The sequence below is a fragment of the Octopus bimaculoides genome, chromosome 21, assembly GCF_001194135.2.
Source record: "Octopus bimaculoides isolate UCB-OBI-ISO-001 chromosome 21, ASM119413v2, whole genome shotgun sequence".
In the NCBI taxonomy this organism is placed as follows: Eukaryota; Metazoa; Mollusca; class Cephalopoda; order Octopoda; family Octopodidae; genus Octopus; species Octopus bimaculoides.
Genome location: NC_069001.1, coordinates 16,087,866 through 16,108,454, shown reverse-complemented (window position 1 = coordinate 16,108,454; position 20,589 = coordinate 16,087,866). Strand labels below are relative to the sequence as shown.

The following is a 20,589-nucleotide window of genomic DNA, read 5'->3' as shown; positions in this document are numbered from 1 at the left end:
AAATATATAAAACAAGAGCTAACTAAAAGTGTGAACACAAGTATGGACATTGAGGACAAACTTACAAAAATTCTTTGGACAAGCAAAGAATTTAAGTGTTCACTTAAAACTCCCATTACTGCTTTATGCACTATATTTTTTATTGAAACACAGTGTCAATGAGAAATTTAGTAAAATAACTTTGTTGCTATTAAAAGGTTGTTTGAAAAAAATTAACATGAAATTTTGATGGAAGGTTTAAATTTGAAGACAGGAAGTTTATATTTTACCAGGGGGTGCTGAAAAGTTCCTAACTTTAAGGGTATTACAAAAGGCCTGGTTGGAGGTCCAACCTTCTGAGTTCTTTTACAGGGCTTAGAAAAACTGAAGGACCACTGCAATAAGTGTGTGAATCTGAGAGAAGAATATGTTGAACAAAATCATAATTAACTGATCCTCCTGTATTTCCTTTTACCCAAAGCAAGGAATGTTTCAGCACTCTCTTGTAGAACCAGGGGCAGGTTCGGGTGGATTGATATTAAAAGGTTTGATATTTTATCTGAGAATGATTGTTATATTCCAAAAACCTATTTCATAATAACAAAGATTATCCATCTAAATTCTTAATTATTTTTCAAAATTAAATTCAAAACATGGGAAGCATACTTCAGTAGAAACATGGTTACAACATATTTTGTTGTATCACAGACAGGTTTTATACCATTGTGAAGGTGTGTGGCTCAGTGGTTAGGGTATTTGGCTCATGATTGTAAGGTCATGAGTTCAAGACCCAGTGGTGCATTGTGTCCTTGAGCAAGACACTTTATTTCACATTGTTCCACTCCACCCAGCTGATAAAAATGAGTAGTACCTGTTTTTCAAAGAGCCAGCCTTGTTACATCTTGTGTCATGCTCAATCTCCCTGAGAACCATATCAAAGGTATGTGTGTCTGTGGAGTACTCAGCCACTTGCACATTAATTTCAAGGACAGGCTGTTCCATTGAATGGATCAACTGGAACATTCAATGAAATGCCAGTTTTTCTTTATGCTGATAACACTGGTTCCGTTTCATTTCTTTTGTCATTATTAATTGTTTAATCAAACAGTTGACTAGTTGATTGGTTAAATGGATACTTATTCAGTTAATCAGCTTCAAGACCTGAAACTGACAGGGCATATTATTGATGAGGTCGTGAATGATGACTGAATGATTAATGAAACAATTGATTGGTTAAATGGTTAAATATTTGACATAAAAAATAACAAAAGAAGTGAAATAGAAACTGTGTGTGTTTATTATTGACATAGTGACTCTTCCAAGATACAACAAAAAATGGTCAGATAAAAGTTAAGAAAACAGAAATCAACATAATTTTTCATGTTTTTCATTGAAAATATATTAAATTCTTTGTATATTTTCCAATAAAAGTTCTTTCATTTAACACAATAGTATTAATTATTATTCAACCCTACTTTGTGAGTTTTTACAAGCATTGAAATACCTGAGCATATAATTTCTCAGCCAGAATAAAAGACTAATTACATTGCAATACGTTCTGCTTATTAGATAACATCTCTACCAAAGCTATTTCCTTTTATTGGAAAGAATATATTGTTATGTTGTTGCCTTTTCTCCAAACTATGCATCTCTCCTTTCCATTCCCAACCCTACCCACCCTTCCGTTAGTTAGAAAAACAGCAATTAACTCAATGATAATAATGATGCTATTGGTGTTAAGGGCGGTGTTGGTAGGAGTGTGCTGATGGTGCTGGTGATGATGGGAATGATCTATATACATTGCGAATATGATAGGGGCCAATTCCACGGTGTAACCACGAAATAATTGTAAGTAGCCTTACATGAAAATACCAGACATTGTAACTTGAGACTAATTGCCTTCCTCGATAAGGTATTTCAGCTGAAAGGCTTAGAAAGAATCTGTATTTTCATAATGCTTCTTATGCCATGCCTTAGAAAATGATATCACAGTAGAAACTCTCAAACCCCTTTACCACACAAAATAAATAGAAGTATGCATTGCATGACATTTCCGGGAATTCATCATCATCACTATTGTTATCATCATCATCATCAGTGAGAGAGAAAGAAAGAGCCTGGTGCTTTAAAGATGGGCAATAGGGATATGAACACTACTTAGGAAGGACATCCAGCCATAAAAATTATGCCAAAACAGATAATTGGAAGCTGGACAGTTCTCTGGCTAGACAGCTCCTGTCAAACCCATGCCAACATGGAAAACAGATGTTAAGTGTTGAGGATATATGTATGTATGTATACACACATGCACACAATCAATTCCACTAGTAAAATATTGTGACACTATATATACAACAATTACTATTACAGTTCTTTCATACTTTAACCCCGACCTCCAAGCATAAAACCACCTGTCATGCAAGCTGCATGATGACCCCCCCCCCCACTAGTATTGGTGCCATGACAAAAAAGCACCCAGTACACTTTCTAAAGTGATTGGCTTTAGAAAGGGTATCCAGTTGTAGAATCCATGCTAAAGCAGAGTTATATAACCACACACACACACACAATGCAGTCTTTAGACTAATTGCTGTCAAACTGTTCCATTCCTGGCAACATTAGACATTGACACTAAATGGTGATGATTATTCAGTTGTCTTTATTTTAATTATGAAATAAAATGAAAATTGACATATTTATCTGACATCTACCTCTTTTGTTTCCCTCACCCCCACCTCATTTTTAATACCTTTTTGTATAATATACAAAACTACCTTCTTCGTAGTCTATAAACTAATGATTGCTTTTCTTTTAATTTCAGCTAATATTTTCTTCTGAATACACAAAAGCAATGGAACAGAATTTCCACAAAGATCACCTGGCCTGCAAACACTGCGACAAAAAACTGATAGCTTGTAGATATATCTTAAAAGATGAGAATCCCTACTGTATACCTTGTTATCAAGAATTGTTTGCCCACAACTGTTATGTTTGTAGAAAACCAGTAGGACCTGACTATAAGGTAAGAGGAAAATTTACACAAAGTTTAAACTTTTGATAAACAAAAATTAATTCTGTTATAGTGTGTGTATGTGTGGTGGGGCATATGTGGAAGTGCCTGTGTGCAGGCATGGTAGAATGCGTGTGTAGTTTGCAGCACTTTCATGATGATCAAGTTTCAGTTCCCCTGCATGGGGAGAAATGTCTTTGATCATAAGGTTATTGGATTAGGGTTTACATGAGAGTTGATCTATGATTTATTTGATGAGGACTGATCTGGGACTTAATCATGGGCCTGCTGAATTAGGTTTGCTAACCTGAGATTTGAAAATTGATGTAATGGATCAGGGCTGACTTTGGACTAAACAGCTACAAATTACAACAAACTGTACTTCAAGAGGTTCGACATTATGGATGTTGGTGGATGTCCTACAGTGAATTAAGCTATATTTAGATGTATATATGAAACCATATACAATATAATATGTTTAATAAGTATAATTAGTATTGCTGTGAAAATATACTGTGAACAGGTCACAGAAGTCATGTTTATCCAACAGATATAAACATCATTTGAAGTGATAAAAGAAAAAAATAATTACGTGGTGTTCTACCAAATATATTTCATATTTTTATTTCAAATTAATGACTTAGCAGACATTTCTAGAAAATGACTTGTAAGGAAAAAGAAAATTATAATAAATAAGTCATGATAGCCATCTAAGTAAACATACATATACAATTATATTGATTTTTGTTTTATTTTTTGTTGTAATATTGTATGTTATTTAGTGCCAAAATTCTTTTGTCATACCTCGTAATCCAAGTCATAGAATTATGATGAAATAGTTTGATACTTCATAATATATTTTATTACTTTATGCAAACATGACTAATGCCTGCATCTCTGTTATATACTGTTATATAATAAATACTATGTTATATAAGAATATATAAGCACCCACTACACTCTCAGAGTGGTTGGCATTAGGAAGGGCATCCAGCTGTAGAAACTCTGCCAAATCAGATTGGAGCCTGGTGTAGCCATCTGGTTCACCAGTCCTTAGTCAAATCGTCCAACCCATGCTAGCATGTAAAGCGGACGTTAAATGATGATGATGAATATAGGTGGGCACAAAGCTTGTTTCATGACCTGATAGTTTAGGGTTCTGTGCCAGTGAGGAGACTTTGAGCTAGTGTCTTTTACTGAAACCTCAGTCTGACCAACACCTTTGAGTGGAATTGGTAAGCAGCAGAAACTGTATGGAAAACCATTGTGTATGTGTGTGTGTGTGTGTGTGTGTGTGCATAACTATTTAAATTTTGTGTGTCTGCCCTTGATGCCATGCTTAGATCTCCTATGAACAGTACATTCCATAGCTCTGTGTGAAAACTTGTGGAATAAAGATAAAGTACCTTACATGAAAAATTAGGTATGTATTGGCTGCAGAAAATGCAACTGGGCATCCATAAAGATGCTGCCTCAATAAGTCTCTGTCCAAACTGTTGCCACTTTCAGAAAAGGGGATGTAAAAATGAAATGAAAACTATTATGAAATAAATCAAAAGTTGGAGAAGCAATGTGTGTATTTGTGTGTATGTATGTTTAACCCTTTAGCATTTAAACCAGCTATATCTGACCTGAGTATTCTATTTGTTTTATGTTCAAACTGCCTACATCAGGCCTCTCATGCCTACCCTACAATGTCATTCTAAAAATAAACAATCATGTCATTGAAATCTTGAAGCTACAAGATAATGCCTGATTAAGTCAAAATGCAGTAAATTTATAAGCATTACATTTGACAAAGTAATCTGAAATCTAAAGGATTAAAAGGATCTCAGGTTTCTGCTATGTTGGAATAGTTTTAGTATTTGTATATAATTTCACATAAAATTCCTTGTGAAGTAGAGTCTGAAATACCAATATTTGCATATTCTCTCAATGTCACTTACACACTCAGTCTTATATAGCTGCCATCTTTTATTGTAAACAATAACTTATAGAATAATGATTCTATATTTGTTGATTAAAAAAAAACAACAAAAGAAAAGACACAAATATCATCATCTCATTTTCAAAGGTAAGCCAATTAAAATGAATTAGATTACTATTTTAATGAGTGGAGTATAATAGCATAAACAATATAAAAACAGAATAATTTGTTAACTATCTCAGTATTTCAATTAATCAATCTCTCTCTCTCTCTCTCTCATATGCACAGACACACACCCTTGCCTCCAAATAGCATATTTATGAATTATATAAGAAGGAAAGCTCTGTTGGCATCCTATTAGAAAATATATAAACAAAAAACCTCTTTAGATATTAATTACTACTTGCTGTGGTATACAAACATACACACCTCATTGCCCTATCTTTAGTGCATAATATTAATGTAGGGTGCACAGCTGCAGAATGCCTGGTTTATAATAATAATTATATAAATAGGAAATTATAAATTGAATGACAATTATTTATATGTAGAGAGAGAGAGACACACACACAGAGTACATACTGTAAAGTGGATAGGGAAGAAATAGACAGTATAAGTTTGAGTGAACTTTCTAGTTTTGCCAAAGTCAAGACACCCTCTCTAATGCTGGTGCCATGATAAAAAGTTCTCCATGCACAAAGTGAGAAGGGAGTTGGTGTTAGGCAAAGAAATCCAACCAAAGAAACCATGCCAAAAATGGGATGTACAAGAAAGAGATGGTTCTCATCTAGGAAGGCAATAACTCACAATAGGAAGTAACTTGGACTGTGATGGCTCAAATAAACCCATGTCAGCAGGGAGAGACATTTCACCAATGACCATCTCATCAGATATAGTATCTAGGATAACATTATCCATGGTCTTCTAAAAAAAATTTTTTTTAATAACCCTTTAGCATTTAAATTGGCCATAACAGGCCATATTGAACATGTTTTATGCCGAAACCAGTTAGATCTGGCCTCTCACACCAACCCTATTACGTCATTGTACAAATAAATGGTCCCATTGTTGAAATCTTGAAGCTCTGAGATAATGCATGATTAATTCAAAACAATGTGAATAAATAAGCATTACATTTGGCAGTGAAATCTGAATGTTAAAGGGTTATGATGGTAAGGTGTTATTTGAAAGATATCTGGCTACTATTTCTCACATGTCAGGTAACTGACTACTAGTAGGAAAACTCTTTCATAAACAGTATAAAGATAATCACAAAATGCCTTTCATTTTTGGTGAGGGGACTCTTGTATTTACTCCAGATAGCAAATGCTTCAAATGTCATATTTTTTCATTGGTTCTTTCCATGCAACCATATAAAGACTGCCATTTCTTTCACCGGTCCTTTTGCCATGAAACTCTATAAGGCTATGCATGTAAACACCACATGTTTATCTTTCATAAACTAAATGAATGAAAAAAATTATCTAATAATGTCTTTTAAACTTTTTATTTACATTTTCTATTTAATCTCAGAGTTTAAGATATTTTAAAATTTTATTTTTAAACAGGGATTAAAGGTTAACTTTCAAAATATTTTAATTTTTTAGTTTTATTGAAGGATAATGTCACAACTTAAATTTTGTAATGGGGTTCAAGTTTTCTTTTCTCCTCTTTTTTATGCATATGCCAGTGTTCTGAGCTCCAATCCTGCTAAGGTCAACTTTGCCTTTCATCACTTCAGGGGTTGATAAAATGCGTACAAATCTAGGATGGCAGACTGACGGAACTGAAGAATGTTAAGCTAGATACCTTGCAGGATATGTCCATGCCTCTTAGTTCTGAGTTCAAATCCCACCTGAACCTTCTTCAGTTGAAGAGTTATTCCATTATTTGGTTTAATACCACAAGCTGGCACCTTGACTATCTTTAATAAAGTCTACTCCACTCCTCCGTCCCACCAGTTTTGTAGGCCTTGTAACAGGTCAGGAGTACAACTTACCCCCTGATTATATGATAAAGGGTAAAAAAGTCAAAGACCGACATTTTTTAATTTAGTTTATTTCATCATGTGATCACATGACCTATCAGATGTTGTTACACATCGCTGGTCACAATGTGCTTTGCATCATTTTACCCTTCGAATAATGCTATCCCACGGACTAGGCAGGCAGGCCAACAATCCCCACCGATTGAAACCGGGACTGGAGCAATGTGAAATGAAGTGTTTTGCTCGGGAACTCAATGTGCCACCCGGTCTGGGAATTGAATCCACGATCTAGCAATTGGGAGTACAACAACCTATCATTAAGCCATGTGTCTTCACATAGTTTATTTCATATTATTTCCAAGACTATTCTTATGTGAAAAAGTCTTTTAATTTAGACATTTTTGTGTTCAGATGTGTGTGTGTGTGTGTGTGTGTGTTACATATTTATTTTATGCACCAAAGACAAATACCTGGTATTTTTAATCTTTGTATTCACATGTATAATTCTATATTTAATAATCATATGATAAGTTGGTAATCTATTTATGGTTGTATGAAAAGAGCCAATGAAAATTTCAGCATTCGAAAACATATACTGAAAAAACACAATTTTAAAAATCTTTTGAAGATATATGTCTGTTAAAATCTTAGGTTTCTTTCTACATAGAATCTACACCATTCCATAGATTTAAAGATTTAAATAATCTTTTTAAAAATATATATGCACACCATTTCTTCCCTTTTTTTTCTTATTGCCAATCTACTTTTTTAAAAATTTTCTTTTAATATGTATATTTTCAAAATAAATTTTCCAATATCATCTTTGCTCATTCTCATCTCTCTCTGTGTATTTCATTTGATTATGTCAAAACTATTTCTTATATACACTATACTGGTGCAATTCTGTTCAAACTGTTTTTTAAGATTTTACTCAAACACCAATATTCATTTTTTTCTACCCCTTCTATCTTGTCCCTAACCCTTTTGTTGCTTCCTTCCTACATGTTCCCATTCTTTCAGTCTCCCCTTTCTCCCCCAAACCCTCTGCCTTGTCTCTCCTTCCTCTCTATCACACACACACATCAGTGAGTTGGTACATAGTCTTTTCATCAAAAATAATCAGTGTGTGTGTTTTATTGACAGAATGACCCTCCCAAGGTACAACATCTGCTTTAATGCACAATTTCACAAGAATCTTGCAAAACAAATAATAAACTGACTTTTTAATTTATAGTCAGGGGCAAGTTGAATCAGCACTCGTGACCTTATACCCTGAAAAATGTGTCTTTTAGCATAGATTTGGATCAAACAAAGCCTTGTGAATGAACTTTGGTAGGTGGAGACTGTGTAAGCATATCAGAGGGACCTCTTCTGTCTTAGGGTTTAGAGTACCAAGTCAACGTAATCCATTAGTTGGCTTAATATCACCACATGGTCCATTGGTGCCATTAGAGAGGTTTGCTTTGTTTACAAGTGTTTGCACCAATGGCTCCAGTGAGGGATAATTTCTTCTTTTTCTCCTACTAATCTCAAAAATCCTGAAGCCCTGAAAGGGGTCATTGACATTGTCTTTTCCCCCTTTGACTATATTGTGAGTATTAAGCCATGTTTGGATTATTCAATCACTTTGAAACAATTTATTGTTAAACCAACTGAAATATAAACCATCTCACAAAAATGAGCCAACAGAGAAGTTTCTATGTTGCTGTTCAGTGTGTTAAAAATAGAAGCTAAACCTCCCTCAAATCACACTCTGCCACTATAAATAAAGGACAATGTAGTGCTGTTGTTACATACTTCCCCCCCCCCCAAAAAAAAACAGGCATTAACACATTTTGATCATCTGTTTGTTCAATCAGGATTGACCCAGGGCTAAAATAACAACACCAATAAGAACAGCAATAATACTTTGCTAAAATGTGTTACTAATTCTATTTCTAAATTTACGCAATGATTCTTATCATACCTGCATATATGTATTCACGCCCAATTTCTCTCTCATCCCCAATCTCCAGCTCCATAATTGTTTGCTCAGCTATGAGAGAAATAGTTACTGCTTTGTCACCTGGTACCTGTTACAAAAGTTCTCACTTTTTGCATTTTGCTTGTCAGAGTTGTTCATGCTAGTCAGGTAGTTTTTGTTGTTGTTGCTGTTGGTTGTTTCGCAAAGAGAAATGAAAACTAGGAGAAAATATTGAGCTAAATAGATGTTGCGTTGGAAGCTTTCTATCTGTTCTCTATTTTTGGGGAAATATGACGAAAGGAAACTAGATCTAATGACTTGTTCTCATCATAACTATTATGCTATTATTATTACTCAGTATGTAGTGAAAGCCACTGTATTGTTGGTTAGATATTATAGTATTTGTTACTTATTGTCTAGTGAAACTATGTTGTTTGTTATTCTGTTTTTCTCCCTCTCTCACTCTCTCTGTTGAGAAGAAGGATCTTTGAGATGCCACACGTAAATCTAGGAACTGATTTTGGTTCAATGAGAAAGAGAGAGCGAAAGAAAGGGGCAAGGGGAAGAAATAGAAAAGAAACCATTACTTCATTGCTATTTTATTTATCAATGCAAGAAGGATGAAAGAAGAGTTGGCCATATCAGGATTTAAACTGACAATATACAGTCAAAACAATTGCCACAAAGCATTGACTGAAGCTCTGATTTGCAATTTTTATCTAAATACATTCCATATAAAATACTTTTAATACTCACTTTCCTGTAACTTGAAGATATATCCGGACACCTCTCCATCACCTTCTCTCCTTTTCCAACTGGAATAATCATGTATCTCCTCCACTGCAAGACACCTGTTCCTGTCTCTCTATCATACTTTAATCTCTCAATACCTGGTATAAAGCCACCTCTCTCAAACTGCATCCCATTCTCTCAATAAGTCTTGTTTTGTGAGTTGCTTGGTGACCTCCCTAGTGCCAGTGCAATGAAAAAAGCATCCAGTGCACTCTGTAAAATGGTATAACATAAGGAAGAGCATCAGCCTTAGAAACCATGCCAAAGCAAACACTGGAGCTTGGCACAGTCCTCTGGCTTGTCAGCTCCTGTCAAACCATCCAACCCATGCCAGCATGGAATATGGTTGTTAAATAAATATGATAATGACAATGACAATGACGACAATGTAGTTCCTATTTCTTTATTGCCCACAAGGGGCTAAACATAGAGGGAACAAATAAGGACAGACGAATGGATTAAGTCGATTACATCGACCCAGTGCGTAACTGGTACTTAATTTATTGACCCCCCGAAAGGATGAAAGGCAAAGTTGACCTCGGCGGAACTTGAACTCAGAACGTAATGGCAGACGAAATACCACTAAGCATTTCGCCCGGGGTGCTAACGATTCTGCTAGCTCGCCGCCTTTGTAGTTCGAAGACAATGTAGTTCCGCTAAGCAATGTTGAACCAAAGTGTGGCATTTATGATGAAATCAAAAATCTACCAAACATTCAATAATCTTAGTCAATCTCAATTTATTATCTACTTTATTGTATATGCTGTACATTATATAAAACAGACCTAAATGTAGAATTAATATTTATGATTCCATTACCTTTCTTTTAAGTGATAATGGTATCTTCATAGTTGAGATCCATCTCAAGTAGCAGCACAGGTGTTTACACTTTGTCAGACCACCTTCTTGTAATTTTTGTTATGTTAATAACTGTCAAACATTCCTTCTTGTACAAATACAAGGTGTTTTTAGTGTTTATTCATATCGTTCTATCTTCTATCTTATCCTGCCATAGAAACTCCTGTACATCTTCATTTCAAACTTCTGTTTATAGCCACTCAGTCAACTCACAAACATTGTTTATCGTTTTCTCACTCCAAACTGTGGTTCTCTTTCTTTCTTCTGCCTAAGGTCGGTGCTTATGAATGTCTTAATATCATTTTACATAGAAAATCTTGGTAAGTTAATTCATGCTTTACTACAAATAGACTTAATATAATGTTGTTGTGTCAGCTTTTGGATGTTGGTCAGAGATGGTATCTGGCTTAGAGATAGAATATCACTTCTCCACAATAGATGCTGGGTTCATCCTGACCCAGCAGAACATCACTAGCATGAAAGAATTTCTCTAGAAATTGATTCAGCTATGAATTTGCCATTATTACTTAAAAGAAAGGTGATGGAATCAGAAATGCTTGGGTTATATTTATTCAGTCTCATACAATATAGAACATAGACAGTAAGGTAGATAATAAACAGTGGCTACTACTAAGTATGTTATTGGTTGTTTTTAAATCTATGGTTCCACCAAAATTGTTACACTGTCGTCCAGTATAACAACTTCATAAAAGTGAACCATGTATTTTATATAAAATATTCTTAGACAAAAGCAGTGAACTGGAAGAGTCATTAGAGAATCAGACAAATGTCTTGTAGTAGGTAATTGTTCTGGTTTTTTACATTCTGAGTTCAAATCCAACTGAGACCAGTATTGCCTTTAATTTCATTTTCAGAGTCAATAAATAAAATAACAGCAGTGAAATAGTGGCTTTCACTCATCTCTTTCTCTCTATCTCTCTCACACATGCACAACTGACTACATTGTGCTTTGAAGAAGGGTCATGAAAGAACACAAGACCACTTGCTGCATCCCTTTGTTCATAAATGGAGAAGAATTAAGCAAGTGGCTAACAAACTCTTCAAAAACAAAAAACAAAATGTGAAATATTCTCATGAGATAATTTTTCTGTGTGACTGGAGCAATGGAATAATGTTTAATTCCTCTAACGTATCTTTCCCCACCATCCTTTCATTCAAAACGTTCAGGCCATGGCCACCTCTCCTAATTGCCAGACAATTTAGAAGTCAGAACATAAAGAACTAGAATAAATACCCCAAAACATTTTGTCCAAGATTCCATCAATTCTACCAATATATTGTCTTGTATTGGAATTGTATTTTATTGACTCCCTCGAAAAATCAAATTCCAAATTAGCTTTCGCAAGATTTGAACTCAGAAAGCAAAAAAAGACAGGATAAATACCCACAGGGATTTTGTCTAATACTCTAATGATTCTGGCAATTCTGTCTTCAAAAATTCTTGTCTTTAAAAGAAAAACAAATGGAAGAATATGATGGTTAATGCAATTCACTGCTTATTAAACAAAAGACCAGATGATGTCAGATGGAACAATTTGGTTTTTGGATCCACCAAAATGTTAGTGGAGGGGCAGTGTGTTAATCTGGGGAGAGGGGCATCAGCATTATCAACAACCATATCTATTGCAAACTATCATATTTTCAGACGTACAAGTAAATGTATTATATAGTGTAAGCATTCAAACATTGTCACTATCTTTTCAAATCCTGCTTCATTTCATTAGGAGCTATCCCCCAAAGTTGTCTTCGTGTATAAGTTAACCTATCATTTTTGGCTGTAAATTTGGGTCTGAAAAATTCAACTTGTTATATACTGGAAAATATGGTAATTGGTGATGAGCCAACAAGCAAATGATTCTTATTGTGATCATTGTAACTGATAGAAATAGCAACCAAATCTCCCTCAAATTACATCTCTCTTAAATATTGTTTAAATATTGTAGCTGTTCTCTTGCTAGCAATAATGACTTGGAAGCATGCACCATGGTTTTTCTAATTGTATTAGGTATCTGTGAAGTTATGAGCAGATATATACATCTTTTCAGCCCTTAGCCCTTCACCTAATGGATTATCAAGGATGTGACAGCTGGAAGGAAAGAGAGCTGCACTAGACTGCTGCTCATTTTCAGCTGAGTAAACTGGACCAGTGTGAAATGAAGTGTCTTGCTCAAGGACACAACATACTGTCTGGCCCAGGAATTGAACTTATGATTTTATGGTCATGCACCCCACACTATAACCACTAGGTTACACACTTAAGCCATTCTTACTGTCTTTAAAAACCTGGTAGAGAAAAATGTGTTGGGAAATACAGTTGTCTGTAGACTGTAACCAAAAGACAATAAAAGACAGGGTGGTCATGACTGGGATACTGTTTGATCATAGGTCTGCTTGATTGGGGTCTGATCTGGGGTTAAATGACAACCACAACAAACTTGCGTAGCAACACAGGATAGGGTTGGGAGGGGAAAGTTAGACAGAAAGAGAGGGGGGGGGGGTAGGAAGTTGAGCAAACATAATTTGTGAATATTGAGAGTACAATTGGAAACTTGCCAAACCTCAACATATGATTTTTTGTTTTTTTGTTTTTCCCCCTCTGTACATATGCACACACACACACAAGCAAACACAGACGTACTCACAATTGTTGCATATCATTCTTGTTGCATTCCTGACACAGAACAAGGTATTTCCAGTAACACAGGTTGTTAACATTTAATAGTAAGTGTGGTGGTTGTTTTGTTGTTTTTTTTTTAAAGTTTCAAGTTTCAGAACCTTCCAATTTCATAGAATGAAATGGCAGCAACCTAGCAAGAGTTTTCTGGAATATAGTTTGGCAACTTGCTAAAAATATATGAACAAAACAAAACAAAAAAAGAAAATTAAAGTTTGCATTGTCGAAGGTGGGAGAGAAGGTTCTGGAAGTGGATGCTTTCTAGAAACTAAACTGGGCAGTATCAGCAGATTGGTGTCAGCTTGTTGTTTGTATTGAAACAGATATTATTAGTATTATTATTATTATTATTAAGGCAGCAAGCTGGCAAAATTGTTACTGCACTGGAGAAAATGCTTAGTGGCTTTTTTCCAACTTTACATTCTGAGGTCAAATTCCACCAGGGTCATCTTTGCTTTTCATCCTTTTGGTGTTGATAAAATTAGTACCAGTTGAGCACTGGGGTCAATGTAATCAACCTCCTTTGAAATTGCTGGCCTTGTGCCAAAATTTGAAATCATTGTTGTTGTTATTATTATTATTAATACTATTATCGGGATGGTAAGGTGGCAGAATCTTCAAAGCATTAGACAAAATGCTTAGTGGATGGACATTCTACTTAAACTTGTGCTGGTCAGTGATTGCAAGAAAGACAAGTACTGGGAGGGAAATCCCGAGGGAAGAAAGAACTAGAAATAGTGATTAGTGCAAGGCCTGGGGCATAGAAGGGTAAGTCAGCTAGGAGTGCCTAAATGGAGATATCATGAGACCAACAAACCTTGGGGAACAAAGGCCATTATAGTTGCAGTAAAAAGAGACAGAGAGAGGACACAGCTCATTTGTAAGCCAGAACACTGGTGTGTTTAGTGTGGGACTTCATGTTGATTATTAGTTGAGTAACCTTTCTCGGGGTGCAGTCTAGGAGGTCTGTGGGTGTGCATGTTAAGAAGGGCATCAAGCCATAGAAACCATGCCAAAACAGACAACTGGAACCTGGGCAACTCTCTGGCTGGCCAGCTCCTGTCAAACCAGCCAATCCATGCCAGTATGGAGAATGAATGTTAAATGATGATGATGATTGAGCCGAGAAAGAGAAGCCAGGTGAAACAGCAAAGTAAGGTGGTAAGATAACAGTGAAAAACTGAAGAATAAGTTACTGGAGAAAGAGATAAGGTTTCTGGGTGGTTTTGATTCTGCTGGCGGTGGTAGTGGTGTCTCTAAATAAATACCCACAGTAAGGAGGAGGAGGAGGATTATGGGTAGATGGAGAGGGTGGAGAAAAAAAGATACAAGTTTATGTCTGCCTACTTGATTCTAGTTGAAACAGCTGTGTGCAAGTGTGTCTGTGCATCTCTGTGGGTGTCTATGTGTGTATTTATGTGCTTTTGTGAATTTGTGTTTGTTCTGTGTGTGTATGTGGATAGTTTTACATATTCATATATGTGTGTGTGTGTGTCATGTTTTTTTTTTAATTTTACCTTTTTTTCACACATCAAATAATTCTGCTTCTTAAGAGAAAATAAATTATATTCCAGTGTACTCCTTATAAATTCCATGTCTCTAGATGGGAGCAAATATAAACATATAATTGAATTTGAAATAATAATTCCTTCTACTATAAGCACAAGGGCTGAAATTTTGGAGGAGAGGGTTAGTTGATTACATTGACTCCCAATGTTCAACTGGTACTTATTTTATTGAATCCAAAAGGATGAAAGGTGATGTCAACTTCAGCTGAATTTGAATGTAAAGATGGATGAAATTCTGCTAAGCATTTTGTCTGGCATACTAACAACTCTGCTGGCTCATTGCCTTTAAAATTCTAATTTTGGCACAAGGTCAGCATCGACCCCAGTACACACTGGTCATTTTTTTTTTTTTTTGTCAACCCCAAAATGATGAAAGTCAAAGTTAATTTTGACATCATTTGAAATCAGAATGTAAAGGACTGGAACTAATATCTCCAAGCATTTTTGTCCAGTGAAGTGACAATTCTGCCAGCTTGCTGCCCTCCAATAATAATAATAATAATAATAATAAATACCCTGATGCAGTAACAGGCAGTGGCTCTCATGTCTTCTGATCTTAACTGATTGGATGTGTTATCATGTACTTTGTTTTGTGTTAGTATAAAAGATGGGCTACAGCAAATATTCTGCTCAATATCACAAATTTGCTTGTTAGTTGTTTGATCTTATCCAGTTAAGCATGTCCCTTGGTGGCTGACGATATGTACATCTCTGATCATGAGCAGAAGTAGTAGGAGAGCATCATAGCCATATATTGAGAGGAATTCTTTGAGGTTTGAATAATTCACCTCTGGAAACATGGGTGTTTCGTTCAACATCTTTAAACAACTCTTATTCAGGGGCCATTTCAATGGGATGGGCTACTCTACCTGAAGAAAATTCTAACTGGGCCCCACCTGCAAGGTCATGTGCTATTTATCTTGATATGAGATCACCATGTCGTGCACATATGGTTGTGATGCATGTGCCTGGTGTATCTTAATCAGATGGGTAGTCATGATGGGTATACTGGGCTTCGTATATTTGTACCCCAATGTCACTTTGCTCTCTCACTTAATAATAATAATAATAATGGCTTCAAATGTTGGCACAAGGCCAGCAATCTTGGTGGAGGGGATAAATCAATTACATTGACTTCAGTGTTCAACTGGTACTTATTTTATCGACCCTGGAAGGATGAAAGTTGACCTCAGCAGAATTAGAACTCACATAGATGAAATGCTGCTAAGCATTTTGCCAGGCATGCTGATGATTCTGCCAGCTCACTGCCTTAATAATAATAATATGATAGTAATAATAATAATAATAATTTTTACTAATTTTGGCGCAAGGCCAGCGATTTGGGGAAGGGATAGCTGATTACATTAATCCCCAATGTTCAACTGGTACCTATTTTATTGACCTTGAAAGGATGAAAGGCAAAGCTGACCTTGGTGGAATTAGAACTCAGAACATAAAGATAGACAAAATGCCACTAAGCATTTTGCCAGATGTGCTAATGATTCTGCCAGCTGACCACCTTAATAATAATAATTAATAATCTTAAAAGAGAGCATAGAATATTGAGTAATACTTGTTTTCTATAAGCTTATACTGAACTGTGAAATAGAATAAAAACACTAAAAGCTACTGCAAGACAAATACCTACCACTACCAATAGTACCCCCATCAACTACAGATATAGGAAAGAAGCAACTCTAAGGTCATTGATATTTACAAACAGCACAGGATTCTCTCATTGCATTTGAAATTCTTAACCTTTTTAAAACCTATTATACCAAAGGATAAGATACAATTCTGTATACATTATCAAGTTTAATTAGGAAAGTTTAGTAATTGAGATAACCAAGTCAAATGAAGAACTATTTCTCACCCCCTTCATTATGGTCTTCTGGAATAATGTATTTGTATAATTAGTGTTGCTGTAAATAGATATTTTTGTAGATATATATTCGTTAGGTATCATACATTTTGGGGACTGCAGTGATATTGGTTGTTAGTTTCTAATGGGCTAATCATTCACTCATGAAATTTCTGATGCTGAGACTAATAAAGGAACACCTGCTGTGCAGCTCAGGTGGAATAAATACCATGAGCTATTTTGTTTGATGTGCTAGTTTATTGGCAATTAGCTTGCCAATGTGTGGGCATCTATATATATATATATATATATATATATATATATTCATTTATTGCTTAGGCATAGTGATATTAATAACCTAGTGTTAGAACTCAATACACATATGCTTCAGAAAAAATAAGCATTAGTCAAGTACAGAGCATAATAAGAGATAAATGACAAGGGAACAAGAAACTATGTAATGAACTTCAATGCATAATAGCTTGTTCCTTCATCCTTTTTTGTCTCATAGATATATATTAATCAAAGTGTACTACAGTATTATACTTCCATTATGATCAATCTTCCCAATTAGTTTTGCATTAGGGGGTTCAACAGAGTGTTAGATAACAGTCCGATTATGTAACCCTGCACTCATCAGGAGTAGACAGCTTTTTTATATATATATATATATATATATATATATAAGGGAACGCTGGAAAAATTTCCTTGTTTTGGGTAAAAGAAAATACCCAAGGATCAGTTATGATTTTATTCAACATATTCCCCTCTCAGACTCACTTATTGCAGTGGTCCTTCAGTTTTTCTAAGCCCTGTAAAAGAACATGGAATGTTGGGCTCCAGTGACACCCTGTAAAAGAACATGGAATGTTGGGCTCCTTTGTGACACCCTTAAAGCCAAGAACATTTCAGCACCCTCTCATATATAACCTGGCATAATCCACCTCTCTTTCTACTATACCCCCTACTTACTTAAGAGGGCTTTTCTGCAATTTAGAAAGATGCACCATGTTTTTACTATTTAGAAAGTGCACCATTTTCTGAATATTCCATGTATTTTAAGGTTTAAGTTCTTCCACTATTCATTGAGTCTATTTTGAAGTTAGTGAGTTGACTTTAGGTAAACAATTCTGCTTTAGTAATTGATTCCAAATTGTACTGATCTGGTTCAAGAGTGATAGTAAACTTGTTTGTTGCACCAATTCTTGATTTAGATAAATAATCTCTCATGGATGACTGAGAGATCACAATTTCAATTCAACCCATTTATTTCAACTTAAATACCATAAAATTTATTTTAAACATCTAATCAGAGTTTCTCAGTCTGACTTTGTGGAGGTCAAATAAAAAAAATTAATTACATCTCTAGCTTTGAACTCTAAAAATAAAAACTTTTAAAGTTTAAAAATAAAATTAGAAGAAAAATATAGAAAACTATTCTTTATGTTGTGTAACAAAATTATGGATCACATTTTTCAAGATGTTTCAGTATAAATATTGGTTTCAAATTTTAGCACAAATCCAGCAATTTTGAGGGAGTGGGTAAGTCGATTACCTCGATTCCAGTGCTCAACTGGTACTTATTTTATTAACTTATGGATGAAAGGCAAAGTCAACCTGAGTGGAATTTGAACTCAGAGTGTAGTCAGGTGAAATGCTGCTAAGGATTTTGCTCAGCATGCTATATATTCTGCCAGCTCGCCACCTTGTTCTAGTATAAATATTAAAACTGTAACCTTTTTGATACCAACTTCTGCCTGAAACCTCTCCTGGTCTGATGATGCAAAACTTCTAATTTAATGTGATTTAAATTATGACCATCAAAATTTCATTTTAAGTTATGTTCCAAACACTAGCTTTAAGAATGGCAGTTATTTTACTAAATTCATTATTTCTAAAATCATTTGAAACAAAAGTGGTGTAATTCAATAGAAATATGGCAGCAAAAGAGTTGAATTATATTTTTAAAAACCTGCTATGCACTTAGACACCTCTTGTAGTACACCAATGCATTAGGGTGCATCTTTTGAGAACTAGTAAAAAGCAGATAAAGTAGCAAAGAAAATATTTATGGTCAAGGGTCTGTGACAAGGGCCAACATTAACAGCCAAGCATCAAAGACATCTTGTGGTTGATATAACTGGAACCTACTGGCAGAGCTAGAAATTAATAGGGAATAAAAGACAACATATGTTGAAGTTGTTGATTCCTTATATTCACAGGAATAAATATGGTTTAAAGTGTTTAGGAAAAGAAAAGGGGATGCAAGAAAAGCCATACATAAATGTATCTAGCATTTTACAGTATAGAAATCTGGAAACAGGATATCAAGCAGATATATAATCTTTTAACTCTTTCTCTTCTTTTTTCTCAGTCCTAATACTAATTTCTTCCTTTTCCCTTGCTTCCTGTTATACTCCCCCAACCGCCCCTCTTAATTATCATATCACTCTCTTTTCTGTTCCCACTTAATTATAGGGGCCAGTTTTGGGGTCTTGGCTTTGCAAGTAATGAGATGATCATCACTATTACTGAACCTCAAAAACAAAGTGGTTAGGAAGAGTAACCAGTTATAAAAGCCATACCAGAGAAGACACTGGAACAGGATGCTATCTGTTGGTTCAGCAGACCCTGTTAAACCACCCAAGCCATACCAGCATGCAACTGGATGTTAACCTTTTGCCTGTCCAAATTATTTTTTGTCAATTAGTCCTAAACATTTATACTTGTTTCTAGATTTTTAGTTAGCCCTTATTTGAAACATTCTGAGTTGAAATAAAGCTTTCCTTTCATAAGTCCCACGTTACTCTGGCGGTTGAAAAAATATTGGGAATGTGTATTGTATATGACACATTGACACCAAGGAAATAAGTCGTGTATCTCACATGATGCACAGGACAGGCAAAGGATTAAATAATGAAGATGATCAGGATATCCATATGCAAGTGGGAATTTTATTCCTTATGTAATGCTGAAATCTTGCATTGGTTCTGTTGTATAAATATTCCAGTTATATGACCAACAGCTCCCCTCTCTCTCTCTCTCTATATATATATATATATGTGCACACACACATACGCACACATTGCCTTGATGGTTCCTTTGTCACTTTTGAAAATAAATATTCAGTTCTTTGATGAACTGAACTACCTTTTCATTGAATTAACAGGTAAATGTTGAGTATTCCATAGACGTGATTCTTAAACCAAATTAGCATAACACAAAATGGGAAAAGGCCAGATATTTGACTTACAGGCATAATCCACCTAATAAGCTTTCACATAGTTTACCATTCAACTTGTGAGGTTTGGGTCAACCTCATCCAGATATTTTTAGATGTTCATCAGTTTTTTTTTTTATTTAAAGCTTTATATAAAAATAACCAGACATTAAAGTGTAGAATGACTCAATAGTTTTTAGTAGAGTAACATTTATATTTTTAGAAACTGTCAAACTATTCCTTAGAAAAGTTATTACATATGTATGTATATATATATATATATATGGATGTATATATAGGAAAAATTAAAAAAGGAGGCAAATGCTCAGGATGTTATTAAAACATTTATATCTTGAAGATATGAAGATATAAATGTTTGCCAGGTGGTGCTATTCAGTTAGACAAGGCCTGGGCCAGTACTGGACAAAACCTATCAAAGTATCCTGAGCATTTGTCTCCTTTTACAATTTTCCTTATTTTCTCCTAAATACGACTTACTCATCCCGGAATCAAATCACACACAAGTGTGACCATTGTTTCCTAGGATACTTAAGCAACATTTAGCTACCTTGTAATTATTCCCCTGGATCTTTCCTATATATATATATATATATATATATATATATATATGTATGTATACAGTAATCACTTGCCATATCACAGATCACCTATTGTGTCCTCAGTACATTGCAGATTTTTCTGGCTAATATATGTAAATTTATATCATGA

The 20,589-nt window shown here is 34.9% G+C and overlaps 1 protein-coding gene across 1 annotated transcript in view; it reads left to right on the top strand.

The window, feature by feature from the left end:
* Nucleotides 1–20,589, top strand: part of LOC106875883 (four and a half LIM domains protein 2) — an 82,811-nt gene that overhangs the window by 46,582 nt on the left and 15,640 nt on the right. The window contains exon 2 of the mRNA XM_052975309.1: nt 2,801–3,034. Coding sequence (XP_052831269.1) covers nt 2,831–3,034 — 204 coding nt within the window. The 5' untranslated portion in view covers nt 2,801–2,830. The remainder of the gene's footprint in view (nt 1–2,800; nt 3,035–20,589) is intronic.